The sequence below is a fragment of the Syngnathus typhle genome, linkage group LG4, assembly GCF_033458585.1.
Source record: "Syngnathus typhle isolate RoL2023-S1 ecotype Sweden linkage group LG4, RoL_Styp_1.0, whole genome shotgun sequence".
Classification (NCBI taxonomy): domain Eukaryota; kingdom Metazoa; phylum Chordata; class Actinopteri; order Syngnathiformes; family Syngnathidae; genus Syngnathus; species Syngnathus typhle.
Window position 1 is genome coordinate 24,061,559 of NC_083741.1, and position 21,118 is coordinate 24,082,676.

General features: G+C 53.8%; 4 protein-coding genes across 13 annotated transcripts; 1 reads left to right on the plus strand and 3 right to left on the minus strand.

The window, feature by feature from the left end:
- Positions 1-1,865: 1,865 nt before the first annotated feature.
- On the plus strand, positions 1,866-12,222 carry LOC133152682 (plakophilin-3-like). 7 transcript variants are annotated; one of them, XM_061276504.1, is made up of 14 exons: positions 1,869-2,254; positions 2,733-2,870; positions 4,831-4,907; positions 5,458-6,053; positions 6,210-6,333; positions 6,426-6,630; positions 6,704-6,863; positions 6,958-7,066; positions 7,134-7,298; positions 8,210-8,398; positions 8,474-8,627; positions 8,872-9,067; positions 9,588-9,675; positions 11,113-12,222. In XM_061276504.1, exons 1-14 carry the CDS (start codon positions 2,023-2,025, stop codon positions 11,152-11,154), a joined length of 2,475 nt encoding a protein of 824 aa, XP_061132488.1. In that variant the 5' UTR covers positions 1,869-2,022; the 3' UTR covers positions 11,155-12,222. The 7 variants fall into 7 exon arrangements, with proteins under 7 accessions (XP_061132491.1, XP_061132492.1, XP_061132488.1 ...); XM_061276502.1 differs by having other exon boundaries at positions 7,134-7,297; positions 8,203-8,398; XM_061276503.1 differs by having other exon boundaries at positions 1,870-2,254; positions 8,207-8,398.
- A 24-nt stretch (positions 12,223-12,246) lies between these two features.
- On the minus strand, positions 12,247-15,012 carry mtfmt (mitochondrial methionyl-tRNA formyltransferase). The gene is given in 9 exon segments (XM_061276550.1): positions 12,247-12,648; positions 12,755-12,898; positions 12,901-12,993; positions 13,082-13,173; positions 13,253-13,331; positions 13,419-13,521; positions 13,646-13,768; positions 13,960-14,157; positions 14,605-15,012. Coding segments are annotated over 9 exon segments (1,254 nt in total). The 5' UTR covers positions 14,835-15,012; the 3' UTR covers positions 12,247-12,456.
- Positions 15,013-15,353: 341 nt separating this feature from the next.
- si:cabz01068815.1 (solute carrier family 51 subunit beta) lies at positions 15,354-17,683 on the minus strand. Its single transcript, XM_061276576.1, has 5 exons — positions 17,338-17,683; positions 16,878-16,922; positions 16,201-16,326; positions 15,997-16,087; positions 15,354-15,932 (listed from the first exon to the last, which is right to left on the minus strand). Exons 2-5 carry the CDS (start codon positions 16,918-16,920, stop codon positions 15,599-15,601), a joined length of 594 nt encoding a protein of 197 aa, XP_061132560.1. The 5' UTR covers positions 16,921-16,922; positions 17,338-17,683; the 3' UTR covers positions 15,354-15,598.
- A 151-nt stretch (positions 17,684-17,834) lies between these two features.
- Positions 17,835-20,987, minus strand: lg4h16orf87 (linkage group 4 C16orf87 homolog). Of its 4 annotated transcripts, none has more exons than XM_061276577.1 (5): positions 19,771-20,987; positions 19,119-19,195; positions 18,942-19,053; positions 18,456-18,662; positions 17,835-18,367 (listed from the first exon to the last, which is right to left on the minus strand). In XM_061276577.1, the coding sequence occupies exons 1-5, from the start codon at positions 19,781-19,783 to the stop codon at positions 18,246-18,248; spliced, it is 531 nt and encodes a 176-aa protein (XP_061132561.1). In that variant the 5' UTR covers positions 19,784-20,987; the 3' UTR covers positions 17,835-18,245. The 4 variants fall into 4 exon arrangements, with proteins under 4 accessions (XP_061132561.1, XP_061132562.1, XP_061132564.1 ...); XM_061276578.1 differs by having other exon boundaries at positions 17,835-18,364; positions 19,771-20,100; XM_061276580.1 differs by lacking the exon at positions 19,119-19,195 and having other exon boundaries at positions 17,835-18,364; positions 19,771-20,091.
- Between the last annotated feature and the right edge of the window lie 131 nt (positions 20,988-21,118).

The following is a 21,118-nucleotide window of genomic DNA, read 5'->3' on the forward strand; positions in this document are numbered from 1 at the left end:
GCGGCGAAATGGGAAACGGCTTCATGTGGGTTACAGATCCATTTGTGCTTGTATGAATCCATATCGACTTAGGAAGAGGAAAATCCATTCCAATCTATGAAAAAAAGAAGTCTAATGGATGGATTTGGTACCACAGTTTGCAGGGGAAATCGTCATTGTGCGAGCATGTCATTGCATTGACGTCAACTCAAACGTCAGCACAAATGACATTCTGAAGAGAATAATAATAATGATTCATTCAATTTGTATAGCGCTTTTCAAAAACCCACCCAAAGAGGAGAATGTTGTTGAATGACTTTGAAAAAATGCCAAAGACAGTCCGTCAAGTGGTGGCTTCAGCTACGACTGTCTTGACTTGCAACTTTTTGGGAGACACACAAGCTGACACTCAAGTCAAGTTTTCGATCTGCGAGGCGCCAAAATTCCGAGATTTGAGTGCGCATCAGGCTGCCGCCGCCAGATGGCAGCAGCAGCGCACTTTTCAGCGCCCGCTCGCCTTGACGCTTGCAAGTTAAGTTGGATGAGGAGGCCCCACTTATCTAAACATGACATGCCGTTCTTTTTGGATGAATATTATAATCTATGTGTTTGCCTCTCACTTGGAAGTGTTTCACTTGGCAAACGTGTTGATGAGATCCCACCAAAAAGGGATGACGCTAATTGTCTAGGACGTTTTGCAATTTGTGTAAGCATTAAGCGATCAGAGTCTATTGGATTGTTTGAAATCAAAAATGAACAATTGTACTTTTGCGGTGCCCAGAAGTTTGCACTCGCAAGTCCAAAAAAAAGAAACCCCCCGCCAGCTCACACAGTATCATGGGAAAGTCCCAAGTGGGCTCGCTCGTATCTCAAGGCGCCAAAGATGCTCTTTGTGCGTTTATTGAAGCTTTGGCCACTTCTGACTTGAGTGCTGCCTCCGAATTCGCTCACTGTTCCGGAATGTTCTGATAATCCCGTCAGCCAGGCCACTGCCGTTCCTCCTTGCAGACGGACGAGGAGGCGGAGCTACAGCACCAAACACGACACACAACAACAACACTCTGCTCACTTTTACACTGGTGGCAGATGTGTGTGTGCGTGCGTGTAGATTCAGGGGTCACGACCTGGTTACTAAGCACTAATGTGAAACACGTTGGGAAGGCTGAAGGAGGGGTCGGCAAAGCTACACTATCACACCACGAAAGTACACGACAGAATCCATCCGAAAAACTAAAGTACACAGCAAAGTACACGACCCGGTGTTGTTACACAATGTTTAGTGGAGGTCACTACATGACACAACAATACACGTAAGGCTACAAGGCACACTAAAGAGCATTACTGTTACGTTACACCATGCAGGGTTGAGGCTCCACTTTACGGGGACGCGAGGGAGGAACTTGAGGGAGGCCACACAAAAGCAGACAAGAGTCCACAGGTCAGCGCAGCGCACCTTCTACTGCCGTTCATGCCACTCGCATAAGGTGGTTCTTTTCTTTTCTTTTCTTTTTTCTTTTCTTTTCTTTTCTTTTCTTTTCTTTTCTTTTCTTTTCTTTTCTTTTCTTTTCTTTTCTTTTCTTTTCTTTTCTTTTCTTTTCTTTTCTTTTCTTTTCTTTTCTTTTCTTTTCTTTTCTTTTCTTTTCTTTTCTTTTCTTTTCTTTTCTTTTCTTTTCTTTTCTTTTCTTTTCTTTTCTTTTCTTTTCTTTTCTTTTCTTTCATCCAGTCAGTCAGTCAGTCAGTCCGTCCGTCCGTCAGTCAGTCAGCAGGTGGTCTACCCATCGGCTCGTCTCGGGCCGGCCCGGCTCGGATCCCCCCCGCCCCGCCCCTCCGGGCCTATGGACACCATCTGGTCTCCTCCCCGAAGCCCCTCCTCCTGTGGGTCAGTGCGCGAGAGAGCGACGCCCGCCCCAGTCACCGCCCGTCCGTCCGCCCGCCCGCCCGTCCGTCCGCCCGAGCCCGCCGCTGGTCTCGTTTGGTCTGTGGTTCTCGCCCGCCCCTGCCGTCCGGATTCTCGTGTCGGCTCCAAGCGCTCGCCGTGGCAGGATGAGCGCGGCGGTGGTGGACGGTTGCTTCCTGTCCGCCTTGCAGCCCAACTCGTCCCGCACCGCCTACGTGGTTCCCTCGGACGGCCCGTGTTCGGACTTTGGGGCCAAGGCGCGGAGGGTCCAGGAGCAGGTTCGCCTGCGCTTGGCCGAGAAGAAGTCGCCGTCGCTGGGGAGGCTGACCACTGACGACGACGACGCCGCCGCCGCCACCGCGGTGCTTGGACCGGCAGGTCAAAAATTGCCCTCCTTTTGATTGGATTCTTTTTTGTCGTCGTTTTGATGTGGAATAACTTTTGACTTGGCGCTTTTGTTGTGCGAAATTCAACCATTGACTTCAGTTGGAAGAGAAAAGGCTTGCGATGGAACTTGAAAAGTCTGTTGAAATTGCACAACATGGTGCTACTTAAAATGTTCATAAATAACTTACGTATCGAAATTGGATCGTTTTCACCTGGTTGATGACATTTCAAGAAATACCTATGAAATACATAGCAATATAAAACGATAGTATCGATATGAAATACAAGGAGCCCCTCAAGCTATATTTAGAGAGCACTTTTGCACAAATTGCGGGTCAGAGAGAAGACACATGAAACGAGAAGAGCAAGTCTGCTGTAAAAGTCCGAAGAAGCCTGTCGGGGCTCGGCCGTGGGCGGCGCGCGACCCCCAAAAGAGTGGCGCCAATTGACTTCCTCTTTGTGTTTAAAGCAGCAACAAAGGCCATCTTCACGTCTTGCCTGCTTTTTCAATGTCATGACTGGGAATTGTGCTTGCATAAGTGCGCACACCCTCTTCCAAACGGGGGACGGCTGCGCTCGAGACGGACGGATGTGCCCAAGCCCCGAGGTCAATTCTTACTTTTTCTACTGCAGACTTGTTTGCGGGCATTTTGCTAGGCCGCGTTGGCACCCTTTCCTGTATTTGCGGCGACGTTGGCGTGACAGTTGTTGGACAAAGCATGACAGAAGGTCAGCAGTGTTGTCATGCTTTCCAGCGGTGGGAAAAGGCACAGACATCCTGGTTGGCTCGCGATAAGGGGACAAACACGCCGGATGGCCAGATGGCCGGCCAACCGGCCGCTTCGTTATCGTGCTCCCTTTTGCCGCCTGTGTTTGTTTGCGGCTCATCAGTGGTGCTGGCTAAATGCTGGCGTGCAAAGATTCTGTCAGGATGATTTCCATTGGAGAAGATGCCAGCTCAAAGTTGTTTTGCAGCGTGGCCTTGCTCCACTTCACCTTCACCTGCCTTTCAACACCAACAAGCAGCTAAACGAGCAAGTATGCAAAAAGAGAGAGAGAGAGAGAGAGAGAGAGAGAGAGAGAGACAGAGACAGAGACAGAGACAGAGACAGAGACAGAGACAGAGACCTTTACAATGACGCCGAATCACCATCGGCTCTTCAATCCTGGCTCGAACTCGCCGCCACGGCGTTTGAGCCAACGAAAGCTGTTAGTAACGACTTCTTTTTATCATCGATGAGTCGACCCTTGACCTCCGATTGGACGTTTGTAGGTCTTTATTTGTCAGGCCAGTGCGTGCTTTCAAGGTGGTTTGGGGATCCCGATGGACACGCAATGTTGTTGCAAGGTGGCGGTGAGCGCTGGTGGACAAGGACAAGTTGAAGACGTGGCGCTCGCAGTTTAGAGAAGCTCATTAGCGGTTTGCGGCAGCGTCGTAAAGCCACGGCACCACAATTGCAGGCGGAAAGTCACATAGTGCGCTCCTCGCCTCGTCTGGCGCACACGTCAAGTGTGAGGCCCAACAGGAAGCGTGTCAGCGTTCCCCAGAGGTCGTCAGCGGCGCCATTAACATTCTTGGCTCCTCGTGCTCCTTATCTGCCTCGGGAGCTTCTCCTCCCAGGCTGCGGAGAAGGGAAAAGGCACGCAACCAGTCAGTACGGAATCTCCATCACGTCGGACCTTTGTGTGGGAAGATCCCTTTCTGCCCGCCCGAGGGGAAAATGGGCCCAGCGGCCTTTTGCCACGGTGGCGGCGGCAAGAGCCCAGAGTGCCGGAGGAGGAAAAAGTCGACCCGCCGACTGCGTCTCAAGAATTCACAGAAGCGGAAAACATTGTAGAGCTTGACCAACGGCGTAGGCTAAGCGCTAGCTAGGCGCTGGCTAAGCGCTACGTAGTAGCTAGGCGTTAGCTGGGCGGTTACGTTAATTGGCCAACAATGTCAAAATGCAAAATACGAAGGGTGGCCTTTGCATGCAACTGCTTGTTGACTGACATTGGCAAACGTATTGATTGTGACGTGGCGTGCAGTGGGGCCGCTCGCCTGACCAGCTGTGGCAAAAAGGTCAAAGGCTGCGGTGCGCGCCGCGTCTGGGAACGCTCTTACGTTAACTCTGTCTGTCGGCGCTCGCTTTGGAGTGAGAGCATTCCTGCTTTGACACGTGACCCGGCCGGCCCCGGCGAGGCCCCGGCGAAGCATGCTGCCCGAAGGCCCTCCCTAACACCCAAGCCTCCTACTCCCTCCCTCCCTCCCTCCCTCCCTTCCGGACTGGGACGTGGGGGCTGCTGACCTTCCTCTCTCTTTGTCAAAGTCTCTCACAAGATCTCAGATAAAAGTCTGCATTACGAGGAACACAACATCGAACGCATTCGGTGGGTCAAAATCAAACAATCGGCTCGGGAACGATTGGGAACGTCAGCAGCTCCCAAAGCCCGTGTGGCTGAGCAACGTGAAAAGCTCCGGCAAAGTCCAGAGCCATTTTGCCATTTGTTCCGGCTTGAACGTGATGGTTGCGGCAGGCAAAAGGGCCGTCGGAGTAACGCCCGTGTCCCTTTGTTTGCGTGTCCAGCATGCGAGTACGCGCTCCCCAGCGGCAGAGGCTTCAGCTCCAGATCCATGATCCACACGCCCAGCCGCATCATGGCGGTGAGTACTGCGTCAGATTGTTATTCTTATTCTGGCCCCGTGTCACCATGACATAACAGCAACGGGACGAATAGTTGCAGGAGCAGCTCATGAGCCCGACGCACCCTGCTGCCCTGCCCAAAGCCAAGCAAAGCAAAGGGAAGCAAAGCAAAGGAAAGCAAAGAAAAGCAAAGCAAAGCACCCACCCACCCACCGTCTTCACGTTTCAGCACTGCTCATGTGCAAGTGTCGTTAATGGCACAACAATGAAACGGGAGCAAACAGGACGTGGAGCAGTTGCTTTGGATTGGCCGGCCGCCGCAGCAACAATGCGGAGGCCAAAAGTCAGCTTCCTGCTTTCAAACGCCGCTTCCTTCCCGTCAAGGAGGACATGCAAAAGCGCCGTCACGCCGCCCGCTTTTCAACTTCCAATGGGGCGAAATTTGCCGAATAACTTCACCGCTTTGATCTCCAAGCCGTGCGTGCGGCGGAGATTGGCTGGCCCCTCGCTTTGATTGGCCGTCAGCACTCACAAGGCCTGAGACCTTCCTTTCCACCTTCCCTCCCGCAGGTGTCCACCATGCCCTCCGGCGGCTTCTCGTCTCGCTCGGCGGTGGAGACCTCCTCCAAGGTGCGTGCCAGCGTGGCGCAGCAGAGCCTCTTCCAAACTCACAGCGCCCGCAGCCGCCGCACCAAGTCGCTGTGTCAGGCCGAGATCAACCATCACGGAGTGTCCGGGGGCAACCTGGTGGCGTGGGCGCCGCCCGTCCTGAGGCGCACCCTCAGCGGCACCCTGCAGGGAAGCACCCTGCAGGGCGCTGCCCCGCCGGGCGGCAGCGACTGGGCCGACCAGGAGATGCCCACCCGCTTCACCTACAAAGGCCCCTCGCACCGCACCATCAACCGCATCGGCAACCGACAACAGCACGGCGCCGCCTACGGCTGGGGCGGGGCGCTGCGGGCCGAGGGCTGGGGAAGTCAGCGCGTCCCGCAGTGGCACGTGCACCGGCCTGGCCACGCTCTGAGCTATCAAAGCAGCAGCTGCGCCCAGCGCGCCGCCTCGGCGTCCGTTCAGCGAGCCGCGTCGGTGCGCAGCGTGGCCAGCGTGGGCAAAGGGCTGGACGTGTTGGATGGAGCGTCCGTTTGCAGCAATGAGCAACTGGCAGGGTGAGTGAGGGATCGGGAGGGAGGGAATCGGGAGGGTGGAAGGGAGGGAGGGAGGGAGGGAGAGCTATCAGGAGGGAGTAGCCTGCCTCTGACTTTGTCTCCCCATGTAAGGTTGTTGTTTTTGTTCCTTCTTTCCCCTCTTGCTCCCCATTGCAGGATGCAAGGCCTGGACGCGCAGACGGCCGTCAGGTATTTGTGCGAGCCGGACGCCGCCTTGCAGATCCTGGGCGCCGCCTACATTCAGCACCAGTGTTACCATAGCAGAGATTCCAAAAAGCAGGTACCATGTTTGCGCCGCATTTCGCCGTCTTCCTGCCCGCCCGCCTGCCGTCGTTGACACAAGCTGCTGGCGCCCGCCCGCCCGCCCGCCAGGTGCGCCTTCTCCAAGGCGTCCCGGCTCTGGTTCAGCTTTTCTCCAGCGACAACTTGGAAGTGCTGCGCTTCGCCACGGGCGCCACGCGCAACCTCATCTACGAGAACACCGACAACAAGGTGGCGCTCGTCGACGCCGGCGGCGTGGCGCGCCTGGTGGCTGTCTTGGGAGAACCGGACGAGGAGCTCCGCAAGAACATCACAGGTTATCCGTCCCGATTGCGGATAGAGGACGCGCCCGATGCTAACGGCGCCCTAACGTGAGGTCCCGCCGGCAGGCGTGCTGTGGAACCTGTCGTCCAGAGACAACCTGAAGGAGAAGCTGTGCAGAGAAGCTTTGGCAGAGCTGAGCAGCAAAGTTCTGATCCCTCTTTGTGCCAGCATCCCTCTCAGCCCCTCTGAGAAAGACATCTTCAACAACGCCACCGGATGCCTCAGGTGCGTGTCACGGCCCTCGTCCACGGGCCCGGCCCGCGGACCTTGCCCTGTTCTGAGACATCAGCGCGTTTGTCCGACCGACGCGTCTGTGCAGAAACTTGAGCTCGGTCAACCAGAGGACGAGAGAGAAGATGAGGGACACGTCGGGTCTGGTGGACTCGCTGGTGTCTTACATCCAGCAGGAAGTCGGCGCCGACGACAAGGTAACGACAAGATCCGATGCTTCTTCTTCTTCTTGTTCCTCTTCATCTTCTAGCTCTTCTGCTTCAGGGTTTGGAGAACTCGGTGTGCGTGCTGCGAAATCTGTCCTACCAGCTGTACTCGGAGCTGCCCCACTCGGTGCGACTTCGGCTGGAGGGTCCCGCCAGAGGCTCCGCCTCCAGGGACGCCCAGGCCGTGGGCTGCTTCCCCATGTACGGCAAGAAGAACGTGGAGGTGAGTGGGCCCGAGCCCACGGACAAAACGTGAACGGATTTTGTTTTTCCAAGAGTCTTTGCAAACACGCACAGAAACTACTTGCGGGTAACACAAGATTGGGAACGTGAGCCCATTACAAGCCTTAGCTTAGCGCGGGCGGGCGGGCGGGCGAGCGAGCGGGCCGCCTTGGCCCTGAATGCATCTCAATGAAGGTGGCAAGCCCTACTCTCTCTCTCTCTCTCTCTCCCCCACCCGCCCCATTGCGGGCTCAAGCTTCACGAGGTGTCCTCTCTCTTTCGGAGGAGGGGAAGTGACTCTGCTCCACCAGATAGAAAGCCGAGAAGCGGATCGCCTTTCGCCAGAACAAGTGAGGCCAGCAAAGGTCCAATTACTGGCAACAATAGCCGGCTGGCCATGCAAAGTACCCACGTGAACGACGCCGCCATCCCCCCGCCTCCCGCCCTCCATCCCTCCGTCCACTTTGCCAATACAAAACGCCATCCATGGGCTACGCAAACTAGCAGCAATACTTCAAACGGACGTGCGAGCCCAAACGGTGGTGGAGGAACTCGTCTAGACAGACAGGAGGATAATGGTACTCATGGGCTCAGTCAAAAGTGGCTCATATTACAGCAGCTTACCGAGTTGTCAAAGGCTTCCTTCTTTTTTGGTCCGTCTTTATGACACCACGGCGCGCATACGTTAGCGGCAGCTCCAAACGAATTGCGTGTCCGCTCGGTTCCATACATGAAAAAGAACAAAAAAGGGACAAACTCGGGCACGCAAAGAATCAAACACCGCCCGCCGTACATGCAAACGACGGAATGCTCGTCTGTCGTTGCAAGGTCACCCACCTATCGCCCAAAAGCGGGCTGGGGTGTCACTGCATCCTTCCAATGTGTGTGCGTGTGCGTGTGTGTGTGCAGCAGCAGCAGCAGCGGCAGCAGAGCTTGGCCATCATGTCGGAGGCGTCGCGAGAAGCGCGCGGTGCCGAGTGGCTGTGGCACCCGCGGGTGGTGGCGCTGTACAAGCGGGTCCTCCAGAGCGCCGAGAGCACCTCCGCCGGCAGGGAGGCGGCCGTGGGGGCGCTGCAGAACCTCACCGCCGGAGACGGCAGGGTAGGCCAAAGGTTTCATCTCTGCACATGCAGAGCCTCGGCTAGCTCTGAGCGCGGCTGCTGTGGCTCCTCTCAGTGGGCGGCGCTGCTGAGCGCGGTGGTCCTGGAGCAGGAGCGGATGCTGCCCAGCCTGCTGGACCTGCTGGACAACGACAATGAGGCCGAGCTGCGACCGCTCAGCGCCCTGCTGAGGAACCTGGCCAGACACGCGGCCAACAAGGACCTCGTGGGTCAGTCGCACGCTTTGAGCTCAATAATTAGCTGCCGTCTTGCATGACACATGCTGGCTGCGTTTCTCTCTTCAGTGCATAGCGCCACCTACTGTTCGAAAATAGTAAAGGCAAACACGCACGAAACCATCTGAGCCAGGGTGGCGACAGAGCGCTCTGACGGAACACCCGACCGAGCGTGTGCTGATGGATTGTGGCGCTCCTCCTTCCCTCCCTCCCTCTCTCCCTCCGTTTTTGGGTGCAGCCAAGAACATGGTGAACGTCCTGGTGTCCAAGCTGCCCGGCGACGGGCTGCAGAAGACGCCGTCCAGCGAGGTGGTGGTCAACATCTGCGGCGCCCTCAATCACTTGGTCACCTGCAGCTCACTGGCAGCCCGCGACATCGCCTACTTCAACGGCCTGCCCAAGCTGGTGGGCATCAAGACGTCCCACGACAATAGGTAGGTAGGCAGGCAGGCAGGCAGGCAGGCAGGCAGGCAGGCAGGCAGTCAAGCTCATCCAAAATTTGGCCTCGTGAAAATGAGCTAAGATGACAGAGTTCCTTAGCTTCAACCAGCCGCTGCACTCAAGATGAACCGAGGGATCCGTTTGTTTGGAAGCAAATGAGACCTTTCAAGAGAATTGCTCAAAACGTGCAAAGACTGGCCTCAGCCCCCCCCCCGTGCAACCGCTCAATTATGAGGCCCGTTTCGCTAGCTAGCGATTAACCAGCCCGAAAGGTTCCAGAGCAGCGTTGACCGTCGTCCGCAATGTGAGCCGGGAAACAGCTTTCATTGTTTTTGTTTTTTTCAATTCCGAAAAAGCTAAGGTGGAAGCGCCGGGCGGGCGGCTGCACACACACACACACACACCACAGTAATTGTCGCTAATGGCTTGTGGCTAACGCGGCTTTGGAATTTCCTCCTCGTTATGCTCACTGCTTCTCACGCTTTGTCACTTTGTGTGTGTGCTTTGCGCTAGCTCCGGCGGTCTGAAAGCTTCCAGAGCGGCATCCACTGTCCTCTGCAACATGTTCCAGTATAGCAAACTGCACAAAGACTACAAACTGGTGAGACAACCTTTGAAATGGGCCACAAGCTTCCAAAGTTGGGCTTCAAGGGCGCCGGCCGGCCGGCCGGCCAGCTTTGGAGACACGCTCGCAATTTGCCGGCGGCCTTTAACGCCCCGCCCGGGCCTTCTGAAGTAGCCGCGGGTGGCCAGGGTGGGAAACGAGGGTCAAGCAAACCGGATCGCTCAGGAGCTACAAATTGGGATTGCAACCTCAGGTTAGGGCTTTGGAAGTTTGCCGTGAAGAGTTTGGAGCGCAGACGGTGGGGAGCAGGGGGCGGAGCTACATGGGGAGGTGTTTTTTTTTTTTTTTTGTCTTGTCTCTGAAAGCCGTACCCGTGATTTAGGAGGAATTCTCCAGAATGAAGCTTTGTGTGAGAACAAGGGCGCTGCGGACATCTGGTTGCCGCGGCGACAACCCCTCCCTCCTGGCAACGCACGCACGCGCGTTAGGGTACAGTAAGGCCAGTGTGTTGGAGGCTTTCTTTTTTTTTTTTTCTTCTCTCCTTGTTCTCCTCTGAACTGAAGACCTGATCCAAAAATGCACACAATTGCTCTTTTTAACTTCGTCGTTCACATGTCAAGTCAGCACACAGGCCAAAAGAGGCGTTGCACCCCAATAAAAGTGAGATACGATGCGAACCGAACCGACCCGACCTTGGTGTTTCTTTTCTTCACACGCATGTGTGAAGAAAAGACGAGGCGAGATGAAGGTGGCACCGCCGCGACACGCTCGAGTGGCGGCGGTGTCGCGGCGGCGGGGCCGAGCGAATCGGCAAAGATTGCGCAACCTAAACTGAGCCGTCGCGCGTCTTTTTGGGGGATTGAGCACATCTCACGGCATCCCAGCCAGGCAAACATACAGCGCTCGGTCCGACTCTAGTTTGACAAACGGAAGCTTTCCTTTCACTTTCTTTTTTCCAAAGCCTTTTCTTTTACTGACCAAAAGATGTTTTCCCCTTGAGTTTTGCGGGGCAGGGTTGTGCTCCAGATGTTTGTGGACAGCCAGTGGGCCGCTTTCCCATTGGTTGTCTGCCTTGCCCCCACCCCACCCCACCCCGTTGAATCTGGGGAACGTTCCGAGAAAACAAAAGGAACGAGCGGCCTCTTTTCTCAAAGTCGGCAAAACTGGCCCGCCCCTTGGCAAGGCTGAGGCTCTGTCTGAACGCACAATTCGGCTTTCAGATGAAGCTTTCAAGTTACGGATTCATCTTTTAATGCCAAAGCGGCGAAATGTCAGCGTTACCGACCCAGCTTTCGAGATGGCCTTAGGCTTTCCTATGAAGCTTTGGAGGCAAGGGCAGGTCAAATCAGGGTGTCCAGCCAAGCTCGGGCAGGGTTTGAGGTCAGCCTTTGAGGTCAGCCTTTGGCACTCCCTCCCAAATGTTGTACCATTGCCGCCGCCGCCGCCGCTATTTCATCTTTTCTTCTCTTTCAGAAAGGATTTGCGCGTCGGGATTTTGCCGACGGCAGTGTGTGAAAACCTCAAGACAGACTTCCCGCAAAAGGAAGTTGGCCAACCGGGCCAAAAGGCAGCAAGTGTCCCGAGCGCCGGATGACGGGCTGCTCCACGGTTCCCGTGACAACACCCACTAATCACTAAACCATTTTTACTCCTACTTCCTAAAGTGAAGCAGTGTATCTGCCAGGCCAGTAGATGGCCACGTAGCTCACGTTTGTTTTTTTTAACTGAAATAAGTTTGTTACACGGCTGGCTGGCTGTCCAGTCCACCGACGCTACTCATGATTTAGGGCCATTTGAATGAACCCACATTTCATTCCATTAGGTTGTCACCAATTTAGAGGACCTAAATATGAGACATATCTCCTTACTCATTTAACACACTTTGGATAAATGCTTTGATTTATGGGGGGGGGGGGGCGGCGGCGGCAGCAGGGGGAGTCGCGAAGGATGAACTGGAACGTTTGATCAAATGTTACTGCCACGCGTTTGAGACTTTTACTGGAAACTGGACGGACGGTAAAGATGGCGGCCTTTTGCAAACGATCCAACTGCAATGTGATTGGCAAGTCGCCACTCAGTCCGCACACGGTGACATTTAACAAGACGGCAGCAAAGGAAGTGTATTTTGGGAATTGCGTCGGCAAGGGAAGTGTTTTTTGGGAATGGCGTCGCCATCGTAACCCGACGGCCCGTTCATCCGAGCGTGTTGACTTCAAAAGATGGCGGTCATTCTACAACTAGAAGAAAAAACTTAGGATACATGGCAACTTTCATTTATCACTTATAAAACAAGTGTTGACATTTTGCAAGCTGAGGGATTTTGTTTTTGTCCCCTAGAGGGCGCCGCTAATCGCGATGGCAAGCCCTCCCCCCCCAAAAAGTTTTTTGGGCTTTGTTCTCATCCATTTGTTGAACGTGTAACTAACATAACTTCAAGGCTTGCCAGTGTCCCATTTCCCAAACCCTTTACCCCTCAAGTTGCTTTGAGACCTTCCTTGTGTTGTTTTTTGTTGCAAACTAAAGTTTGTTTGAGGCTGAGAGAGAGAATATGTACACATTCCTAATAAAAGCACGCAAACTAAAGTGTGTGTGCGTGAGAGACGATCATTGGGACTTTGAACTTTTTTTATGTGCAAAAGACATCAGGCGGCGGCGCCCCCTAGCGGCGGGGCCCCCTAGCGGCGGCGCCCCCTGGCGGCGGCTAGCAGCACCCCACTCCAAAATGACTGGGACTGTACCCTTCAGAAGGCGAGAACTTCATACCAGCACCGCCAGGACAGTGGAGCCTCGTCACCCGAAAAGCGACTCTTCCCGTCGTCAATCGCGATGCAGACGTTTGCCGACGTCAGGCGGTCTGGTCGACGGAGGGCTGACGAAGGCGGCGGCGGCAGAGTCTCGGCCCGTGCCCCCGCCAGGCCGCCTCAGCGTCTGGTGCAAGTAACCGTTGTAAAAGTCGGCCGCTGTCAGACGCTTGTTCAGGATCACCGCCTTGAAGGCCACCCAGCCATCCTGGACAGACAAAAGGAGCAGAGGACCTTTCTGAAGCCTTCATTTGTCACTCCATGACACCGCTGGCTAGGTGACCAGCGTGGGAGGGAGGGAGGGAGGCAATCACCTTGCAGCGCACGGCCAGCGTGTCGGACTCCTTGTGAAAGCTGACCCGCCCCGGCGTCCGCTCCTCGCTTCCGTCTGAGTGAGAAGAAAAGGCCCAATGAGCGCCGTCTGGACGGGAGGGGAGGGGAAGCCGCACAAAGACGGCGGGCGGCGAGACCGGCCTGCAAAGGAGATGTGGCACCTCCCGGCAAAGTCCACAAGCTTGACGGTGCGACCCATCCACGTGGTCCTCAGAGGGATCTGCGCAATGACAAACACGTCGGAGGATGATATCAAATCGTGCCTGCCCGGCCATCGCCACGTTTGGCGCCATGGCCGGCTCACCCACCCGCCATCCGATGGCTCGGTAGAGGCGGTCGATGTCTTGGCACGTGTGCTCCTCCCACACCATCCAACTCATGGAGACGCCGATCTTCGGGGCTGTCGGGGGGGGGGGGGGGGAAACGGCAAGCGTCGGTCCTCGCATCGCTCGGGCGAGCTCGCAGAAAGCGGCTCATACCGAAGGTGGCGCCGGTTGGGCTCTGCTCCCGCTTGTCGGCCATCCGCCGAGGCAAGTCTCGTAACGTGTCCAGGAGCTGCTTTGGCAGAAAAGGCTTTCGACTGAGGCCCACGGCAAAAACCGCCCTCCCTCCCTCCCTCCCGCTGGTTTCCCAGGTGCGACTGACCAGCCGAGCTCCTTTGACGGCGAGGACGTCGGCCAGCCGCTCGGCCGTGCTGGTCTCGGGGACCGTGTGGAGAGCCTGGTTCAGGATGGGACCCTCGTCGAATCTGAACGCAAGACGGAGCAAAGGGACGGACGGCGGCATTAGGAGCTGGCTGCCATTGTTAGCGCTAAGCTAAGCGGGCTTCCCGTTGGCACAAAAAAAAAAAAAAAAGGTCGCATCGTTTTCACCTGCGAGCACGTATCTGCATGATGGTCACGCCCGTCACGGCGTCTCCGTTGAGAATGGTGTGGAAGATTGGTGCCGGACCGCGCCACCGTGGCAGAAGGCTGGGATGGACATTTAGGATGCCACTGACACACGCACAAAAAAAAAAAGAATGACAGACAGGATGGCCCAAGATTTCCCAATTTGACATTGAAAAGGCCAAATGTTGAAGCAAAGGAGCCAATGCGCAACAACTGACTGGCCAAGCGGATTAGCAGCCGGCAGCCAAAGGAAAGAAAAAAAGAAAAGCAAAGAAATGCTCCGCCATCATCCTTACCACGCAAACTTGTCAATGAATGTTTGGTGGAGCAAACACCCGAAGGACACCACCACGCCCACGTCAAAGCGTCCGTCCACATCTGCCGGCGGCCAGGCGTGCAGCGCCAGACGCTGGCGCCGGGCAAAGTCTGCCACCGGAACGTCGGCGCTCAGCGTCGCCACCTCCAACGACGACACTGCGCTTCCCGCGCGACTCCTAGCACAAAGGCAGCAAGCTGGCTGGGTGGCTGGCTGGCTGGCTGACTGGCTGGCTGACTGACTGGCTGACTGACTGGGTGGGTGGCTGACACTTGGCTGACTGGTTCACACGGCTGCTGACTGGCTTCCCCTGGCCCATAGGTGTCAAACTCCAGGCCCGGGGGCCCGCCCAATCATTTTGTGCCAAAAATGACTGACAGATGCCAAAGTTCACTTTCGAGCACAGTAGCGTAGCGTTCAATCTTTAAGAACGCTTTGTTTTACAAGGTGAACACTCGGCAAGGAATTTCTCGGCCTATGGGGCCCCACTAGTTTAAGCTTCAGGTGGGGGTGGCCACAAACAAATTCATCATGAACAGATTCATGTGGCGGTGCTCGTATCTCAAGTTTGCAATCTTAAGTCAAGGCAAAACATAAACAACATTGAGGCTCGGCCGGCGGTTACCTTTCTGCCGCGAGGACCTTGAGGGACTCCACGGCGAAGTGATCCGAGCCTAAGAACAGCAGCCTCCACGGGGGTCCGGACGAGCACAGACGCCTGCGCGGCGGACACCTTGGTGGTGTCGGCCACAGGGTCCGCCCCGCAGACACCCCGCCCAAGCCGCCGCTATCGCCGGGCCGAAGGAGGCGGAGGACAGCCAGCGTGACCCGAGCCACCCCGCCGCCTCCTAGCATGGGGCTCTGAAAGCCGAACCCTCGCCCGGTAGTCGGAGCTTCTCCTACTATGAGCAAACACGGACAAAACTGTGGAGAAAGTGAGGAGAAGATTACGACAAACGTTAAACGAGAGTTGAGGCGGACATGGAGGCAGCCATTTTTGCGCTTCTATTTTTTTTTTTTTGCCTTCTTTCTTCTTCTTCGTCGGTGAATTTACTTGACTTGAGCGCCGCCATCCGGATTTATTCGCGCACTACGCAAACTGTCCATTAACTTTTCTTCGTTGACCGCATTGCACATCATGATAAAAGTCCAATTAGTCTGCAGTAACAAGTTTACCGTCTTTCTTTCCTTCTTTCTTTCTATCTTTCTTTCTATCTTTCTTTCTTTCTTTCTTTCTTTCTTTATGTGGGAAACAGCTAGCGACTCTTCGTGGCATTTCTTTTCACCATCCCCTCGGGTCAGCCCTTGCCAGGCCCCATCCCAACAATTTTGTGTGTAGGATGTTGATTTATTCATCCATTAGAGATGCATCGATTCCATGCATGAACATTTATTTGCATTGTGCATGATTTCTTGACATTTTCCTGGAAGTCATTCTTTGATTCAAACAGTAACTGATTGATCGTTTATATTGAATGATTTACATTTCATTGTGTTGACCCGTGCGGCCAATTTTTTGGGTCAATATCATCATCCTCCTCTTATCAGTGGATGCACAGCCGCTTTATCGGCATTCAAGTAGAAAAGTCAGAGAGATGTTGTTGTCCTTGTGGGCATGTTCATCTGTCTCCTCCATCCTTCATCTCATCCTCGTCGTCGTCCCGTTGGATTGGGGCCTCGCCCTCGTCATCCGGCTTGACCTCGGCGTCAGGGTACAGGCAGGACGTGTTTCCGTCCTTCCACGTCAGCACGATGCTCCCCGCTTTCATGTCGCCGGTGTCGCCGTTGCAAGGCGGCTCCCTCGCCGGCGACTGCGTGGTCCTCTGCGACGACAGCGTGCCGGCGCAGGCGAGCGGGCCTTCGTCGTGGTCTCCAGGCCACGTCTGCTCTTCGCCTCTGTGGGCCAAGGCGGTGGCGGCGGCCGCCTTGTACTTAGCAATCTTCCTCCTGTTCCTGAACATGCACAGATGTGGAGTTAGCCCGTCAGGCTAATGGGTTTACGTTAGCCTCAGCCCACCTGCTCGCCATGGCGCCCATTCCCAGCAAGAGGAAGCCGACCAGAAGGCAGACAAAGGCCAAACCCAAGAGCACAAATTTCCACACGGTCGCTGGAAGACATTTGAGGAAGTTCTGCTTTTGCGATAGAATGACATTCCCATTCTTTAGCGCCACTGTAGCCCATTTGTTTGTTCACCATCACTGACAAATTGAGAATTCTTACGGTCTTCGGTGCGATAAAACCATCGCAGATATTCTTTCTGTTCATCCGTCACGGCGGCCTTGTTCTCCGCTGCCTCGGTTAAGGCGTGGCCGCCGCCGCCGTCGTCCGCAGACGCTCGACGCAACCCTGAAACCGACATCCAACCTTGGAGAGTCATCAACCTTCATCATCCGGCAGCCGGCGTGCCGCTAAATGCTAACGTGTGCTGCTCGTTCAGTCTCGCTTTTTGTTATTTGAATGACGAGCACCTTGAAGGCGCCGCGGCCGCTGCGGGAACCTGACTCTCTCTCACGGTGACCATGCGCTCATCTTCGTCCCTCCCTCTACCTCTTGAATAATCCATTTTTTTGGGTTTTCTCATTCAGCCATCTGTTGGCTCACTCATTCAAGCACTAATTCATTCAGCCAGTTCAATAATGATCAATCGACTCATTCATTCATCCATCCACCCACCGACCAACCGGAACAGGAAAGCCTCGACATCAAGGCCTCGTCAATAAAGACGTTTTGCCGGCGACATTAGCAGCAGCGACAATGACGTCGACAATGGAATGGTTGTCACACGCCACTTGATCACGGCGACGACATGCTGACGACGTTCGACTGATGTGACCGCATGAACGACTCCTGTGTGTGTGTGTGTGTGTGTGTGTGTGTGTGTGTGTGTTGTTTTGGACCTGAGACGATGACAAAGAGAAGCAAGCAGCAGCCACCAAGCATCTCTGAAAGGCAGGCACAAGTTCATTGTTTGACAATTAGTACTGTGCCATTTGCTCACCTTCATTACACAAAGAAACAATTAGAGTGCCTCTTGTCAATATTGACATTTTGTCAAAAGAGTGTTACGCATGAGCACAACAAGAACGCCAAACAGAAAACAATCCACAAGAAATGGGCATCATCAATTTAGTCAAATATGATCTTCCGACTTTTTCCTTAAATTTGCAACTCGTTTGACGTAAAACGCTCGTGTGTCATTTGTGAATCTTTGACCACGTATCGACAAAATATGGGCTGCATTTGCACTTCCCACGTCCTCCCTCATCCATAAAGCATCAGTCACAATCAATCCGTGCGTCTTCCACGTGCACGTGACATACAACAGTCCAAAAATGAAATACATAAAAGTCAACTCACTGCGTCCGCTTCGTGGAGTCCGAGACCAGTGAAAGTTCGACGACTTTTGAGTTGGACTCCACCATCACGGGAACAAAGTTCAAAGCGTGTGTGTGTGTGCGTGCGTGCGCGTGTGGTTACCGTTTAAACTGTTTGAATGTTTGTGAGACTGTGACTCACCGGTCAAAGCGCAGTGGCCTTGACTACAATCGTTTTTTATTTTTACAGTGGAGGTCAACGACATGACGGTTGCAAGCAGGAAGCAGAATATGCTCAGCGTCAAAGTGCTCGTTGACTCCAGGCCATGGATGCTTTGATCGGGGGCGGAGCTCCAAGTGAACGACGGCGACTCACAAACGAGACCGACCGACCGACCGACCCGCAGTCGCACAGCTTTACTACGATCGTCTTTGGCTCTTCCGCGACCTCACGAGGAAATCCATAGCGTTCATTATTATCGCCCAATGTGTGTAGGGGGGGGGGGGGGCAATAACCAATCAAAACAAGAACTACAGAAGTACTTGGAACTTGAAAACATTTTATTCAGCTTCCAGGATCTCATTAAGAATTCCTTGTGTTCTTGTGTATCGGTATTTCCACTAAACGTTCCAGGGTCGTCGATTTTCCTGGCACTTGAAGCTGGCGGAACTAAATGGTAAAAAGAGTGTTTTGTTTTGGCCCAGAAACAAGTTTAGACCATGGACGGCTGGGAAGCCAATGACCAATAAGAGCTGCGTTTTCAACACAACCACCCAAAACTTGAATCTCCTCACTCATTAGTCAGTGCCCCCCCCCCCAAGCCCTAACACCTCAAAAGGTTCCCGGCCCCAGTTCAGTTGGGCCCACCCCACGACCTTGCCGTGGTTTATTTCCAAAACTGCTTAAGATGCGTGTCCCGTCACCAAGGTCCGTGACGTCGGGCTGGCTCGCTACAAGATGAGCGTCTGAGCCAGGATCTTGCGGTTGATCTCGGCCAAAGCCACCGAGAAGACAAACGCTCGCTCGTCCGACAGGCCCGCGTAGACGTCCACCTCCTTCTCTTGTTTCTCTGCTGGCAGGCAAGACGCAACACCATGTCAGGGCAAAAAGGAACAAAGTGGCGCAAAGCACCGGCCGGCCGGCCGGGCGGCCAGCCGCACCTTTGTCGTCCTCCTGTTTCTTGAGCCCGACCGTCTTGGGTCGCCCCCGGCCCCTGCGGATGGGGTCGGCCTGGCCGTTGGCCCGGGGCTGCTGCCTCCTGCCTTCGGCCGCGTCGCCACCGCCGCCCGCTGCCGCCGCCGCCGGTCCGCCGTCCGGACGATCGCGCCGGATGCGCTCGGTGCGCCGACGCTTGCACTCCAGCTTGTCTGCAAACGCACAAGCAAAACCGTGGCGGGACCTTTGGCTTTTGGCACTTCCTGGAATTAAGGTGAGAAATAAGCAAGAAGCCTTGGTTGGCGTCGCTTGATCCTACCACAGTCAGTACCTGCTTGGTAGTGGCAGCTCCTGATGGTATGACATCAGGAGGTGCTTTCACTAGCTAAAGCTAGAAATGCTCTCGACAACTACGGCCCGTTTAGCAAGTTTGACCTCGCCGAGTGCAGCGGTTTTGCTTTGCCACACGGCCGGCCGGCCGGCCGACTTACCCGCCGCCGCCGCCGCCGCGTTTGTGGACGAGCATTCGTTCAACTTGGCGTTGAGCAGTTTTCTGCTAATGAACACGTAGCCGCACGGGCACGACTTGCACGCCACGGGGATCTGAGAAAAAACAAGTGGGGGGTTACGGGGGGGGGGGAGATACAGAGCTCAAGTTCATCACTTGCCGGTGGCCTCGCGGGACACAGCGACACCGTGTGGGCGGATGCAGAAGCGAACGTCACAGGGCTGACTCCGATTTGAACTTTGAACAGAAATATCATCAAGTGCCCATATAGAGATGACTAATAACACGTTCGCATTTGTTACTCGGCTAATTTGAAACATTTCTCCATGCTCCTTATTTAGATCGCTTTCGACTTTTGACCCGTTTCCGCATCTAGGTAAAGTCCGGAGCCGGCATTATTAACACTTTTATTAAATGTCATGGTAATCTTGGTAAGGTTTGTTTTGAAACATTGTTGACGTGTGCATATTGAATTTTGCGTGCTAAATGTGCACATCGATGTGGAATTATTTTTCTTGTTTACCAAGGCTGCATTTCGACGACAGGCAACAAACACTTCAAAAACATCAACTGTCCATAGTTGACGCTGATGAACCGTCGCTAAATAGCTACACGTCGTTGCAGAGTACGAAGATTCGCAGGCAAAAATAACATTTCAATTGGAGTTCAGGGTTGGAATGGAGGGAGGGCTGAAGAAAGACAAAATAGGACGTGAGCACGGAACTGCACACCGTATTTCCGCCAAACCAAATAACATTTTGAAATGACGAATCGATCACAAAGTAGAGATGAGATCAGACATATTCGCTCACCTGTTGGTCGCATTCGGGACAAGATTTCGTAGCCATTTTGACTTTCTTTGTTTTATTTGTCGACATAGTCTGGCTGCAACTAACGACAAAAACGGCTTGCCTCGTCTTCGGCAACTCGCCCTCACACGGATGGATGCATTACAAAGGAAAAGCCCAAGAAATTAAAGCACGATTATTATGATGATGCTGCTTATTGGTAGTAGACACACTCGACGACCCAAGTGGTAGAATTACGACCCCAAAAAGTACAGTAATATCCGAGCTGCTCGAGTTATGCGCATGCGCACACGGTATCCTCCAGATGCTTGGTGGCGTTCACGTGACGTAGGGAGAAAACAAATTCATGCTGTTAAACAAGTAGGATTCTCAATTTTGAGCTGAAAGCTTCTTTTGAAAACCTGTGTATTTATTTATTCAACATTTCGTGTCATCATTCACCAGACATTTTTATGAGACATGACTTGTGCAAGTTGTGCATCCCAAAAACGCGCTATGTGGGCTTAACGATCCACTAGCGAACAATACCGCTTGATTCTTACGAGTTCTATTCTCGTATTAATCATTTTAGCGTGGTGCTCTATGAAATAAAATGGCAGAAAAGCTCAAACGTTTGTGTAGCCTGGAACTCTGGAGAGAACACGTACACGTCATCAAATATCAGTGCGCCAAACAAAAATGCCTTACAATCAATGGGCGAGTGATCAGCTCTGCAGATTTCACGTCAGGCTCGGTTGCAATCACGCGGGCGGGCGAACTAAGGGTTAAAGTTAAGTCATCACTTTGCACTCAAGCTGAATACTGTCAAAACCACAAGTTCGAGTCAAAGAGACCACACCGGTTCGGGTTAACTTGGGCTGCTTTTTGAGACATAACGTTGTTGTTGTTTTAAATAAAGCAGACGATAATATTACATTCCCAAAAACGTCCGTCTACTTTGGAGTTAAGTGGCCGCAGCTAGGGCCATTTTTGGAGGCAAAGCTTTCCGGAACACAGCTACCTTTTGGACGAGTCTGCGTCTGCATGATGGGGTGGGGACGGCCCTTTTTTTAAATCTTGGGTGGAAACCACCGTTTTGCAGTGTCATTTTGGACTTGCCGCTCTCTAAATCCTGCCATTGTTTGGTTTTGCAAGGAAAACAACAACCTTACAATCTTTCCAAGCGGGTAGGTTCATTGCAAATGAGGCCAAATTAAAAAAGTACCAGGTACGACTTGCAACCAAGGGGAAATACAACTTTTGCTGATTTTAAAAGCGCTGCTTTTGCCTTTCCGCTCCACTTGTGATGTATTGTGCAGTGTACAAGACGTGAACTTGCCCACTGTAAGATAAGAAGAGAAGCTTCTTATAT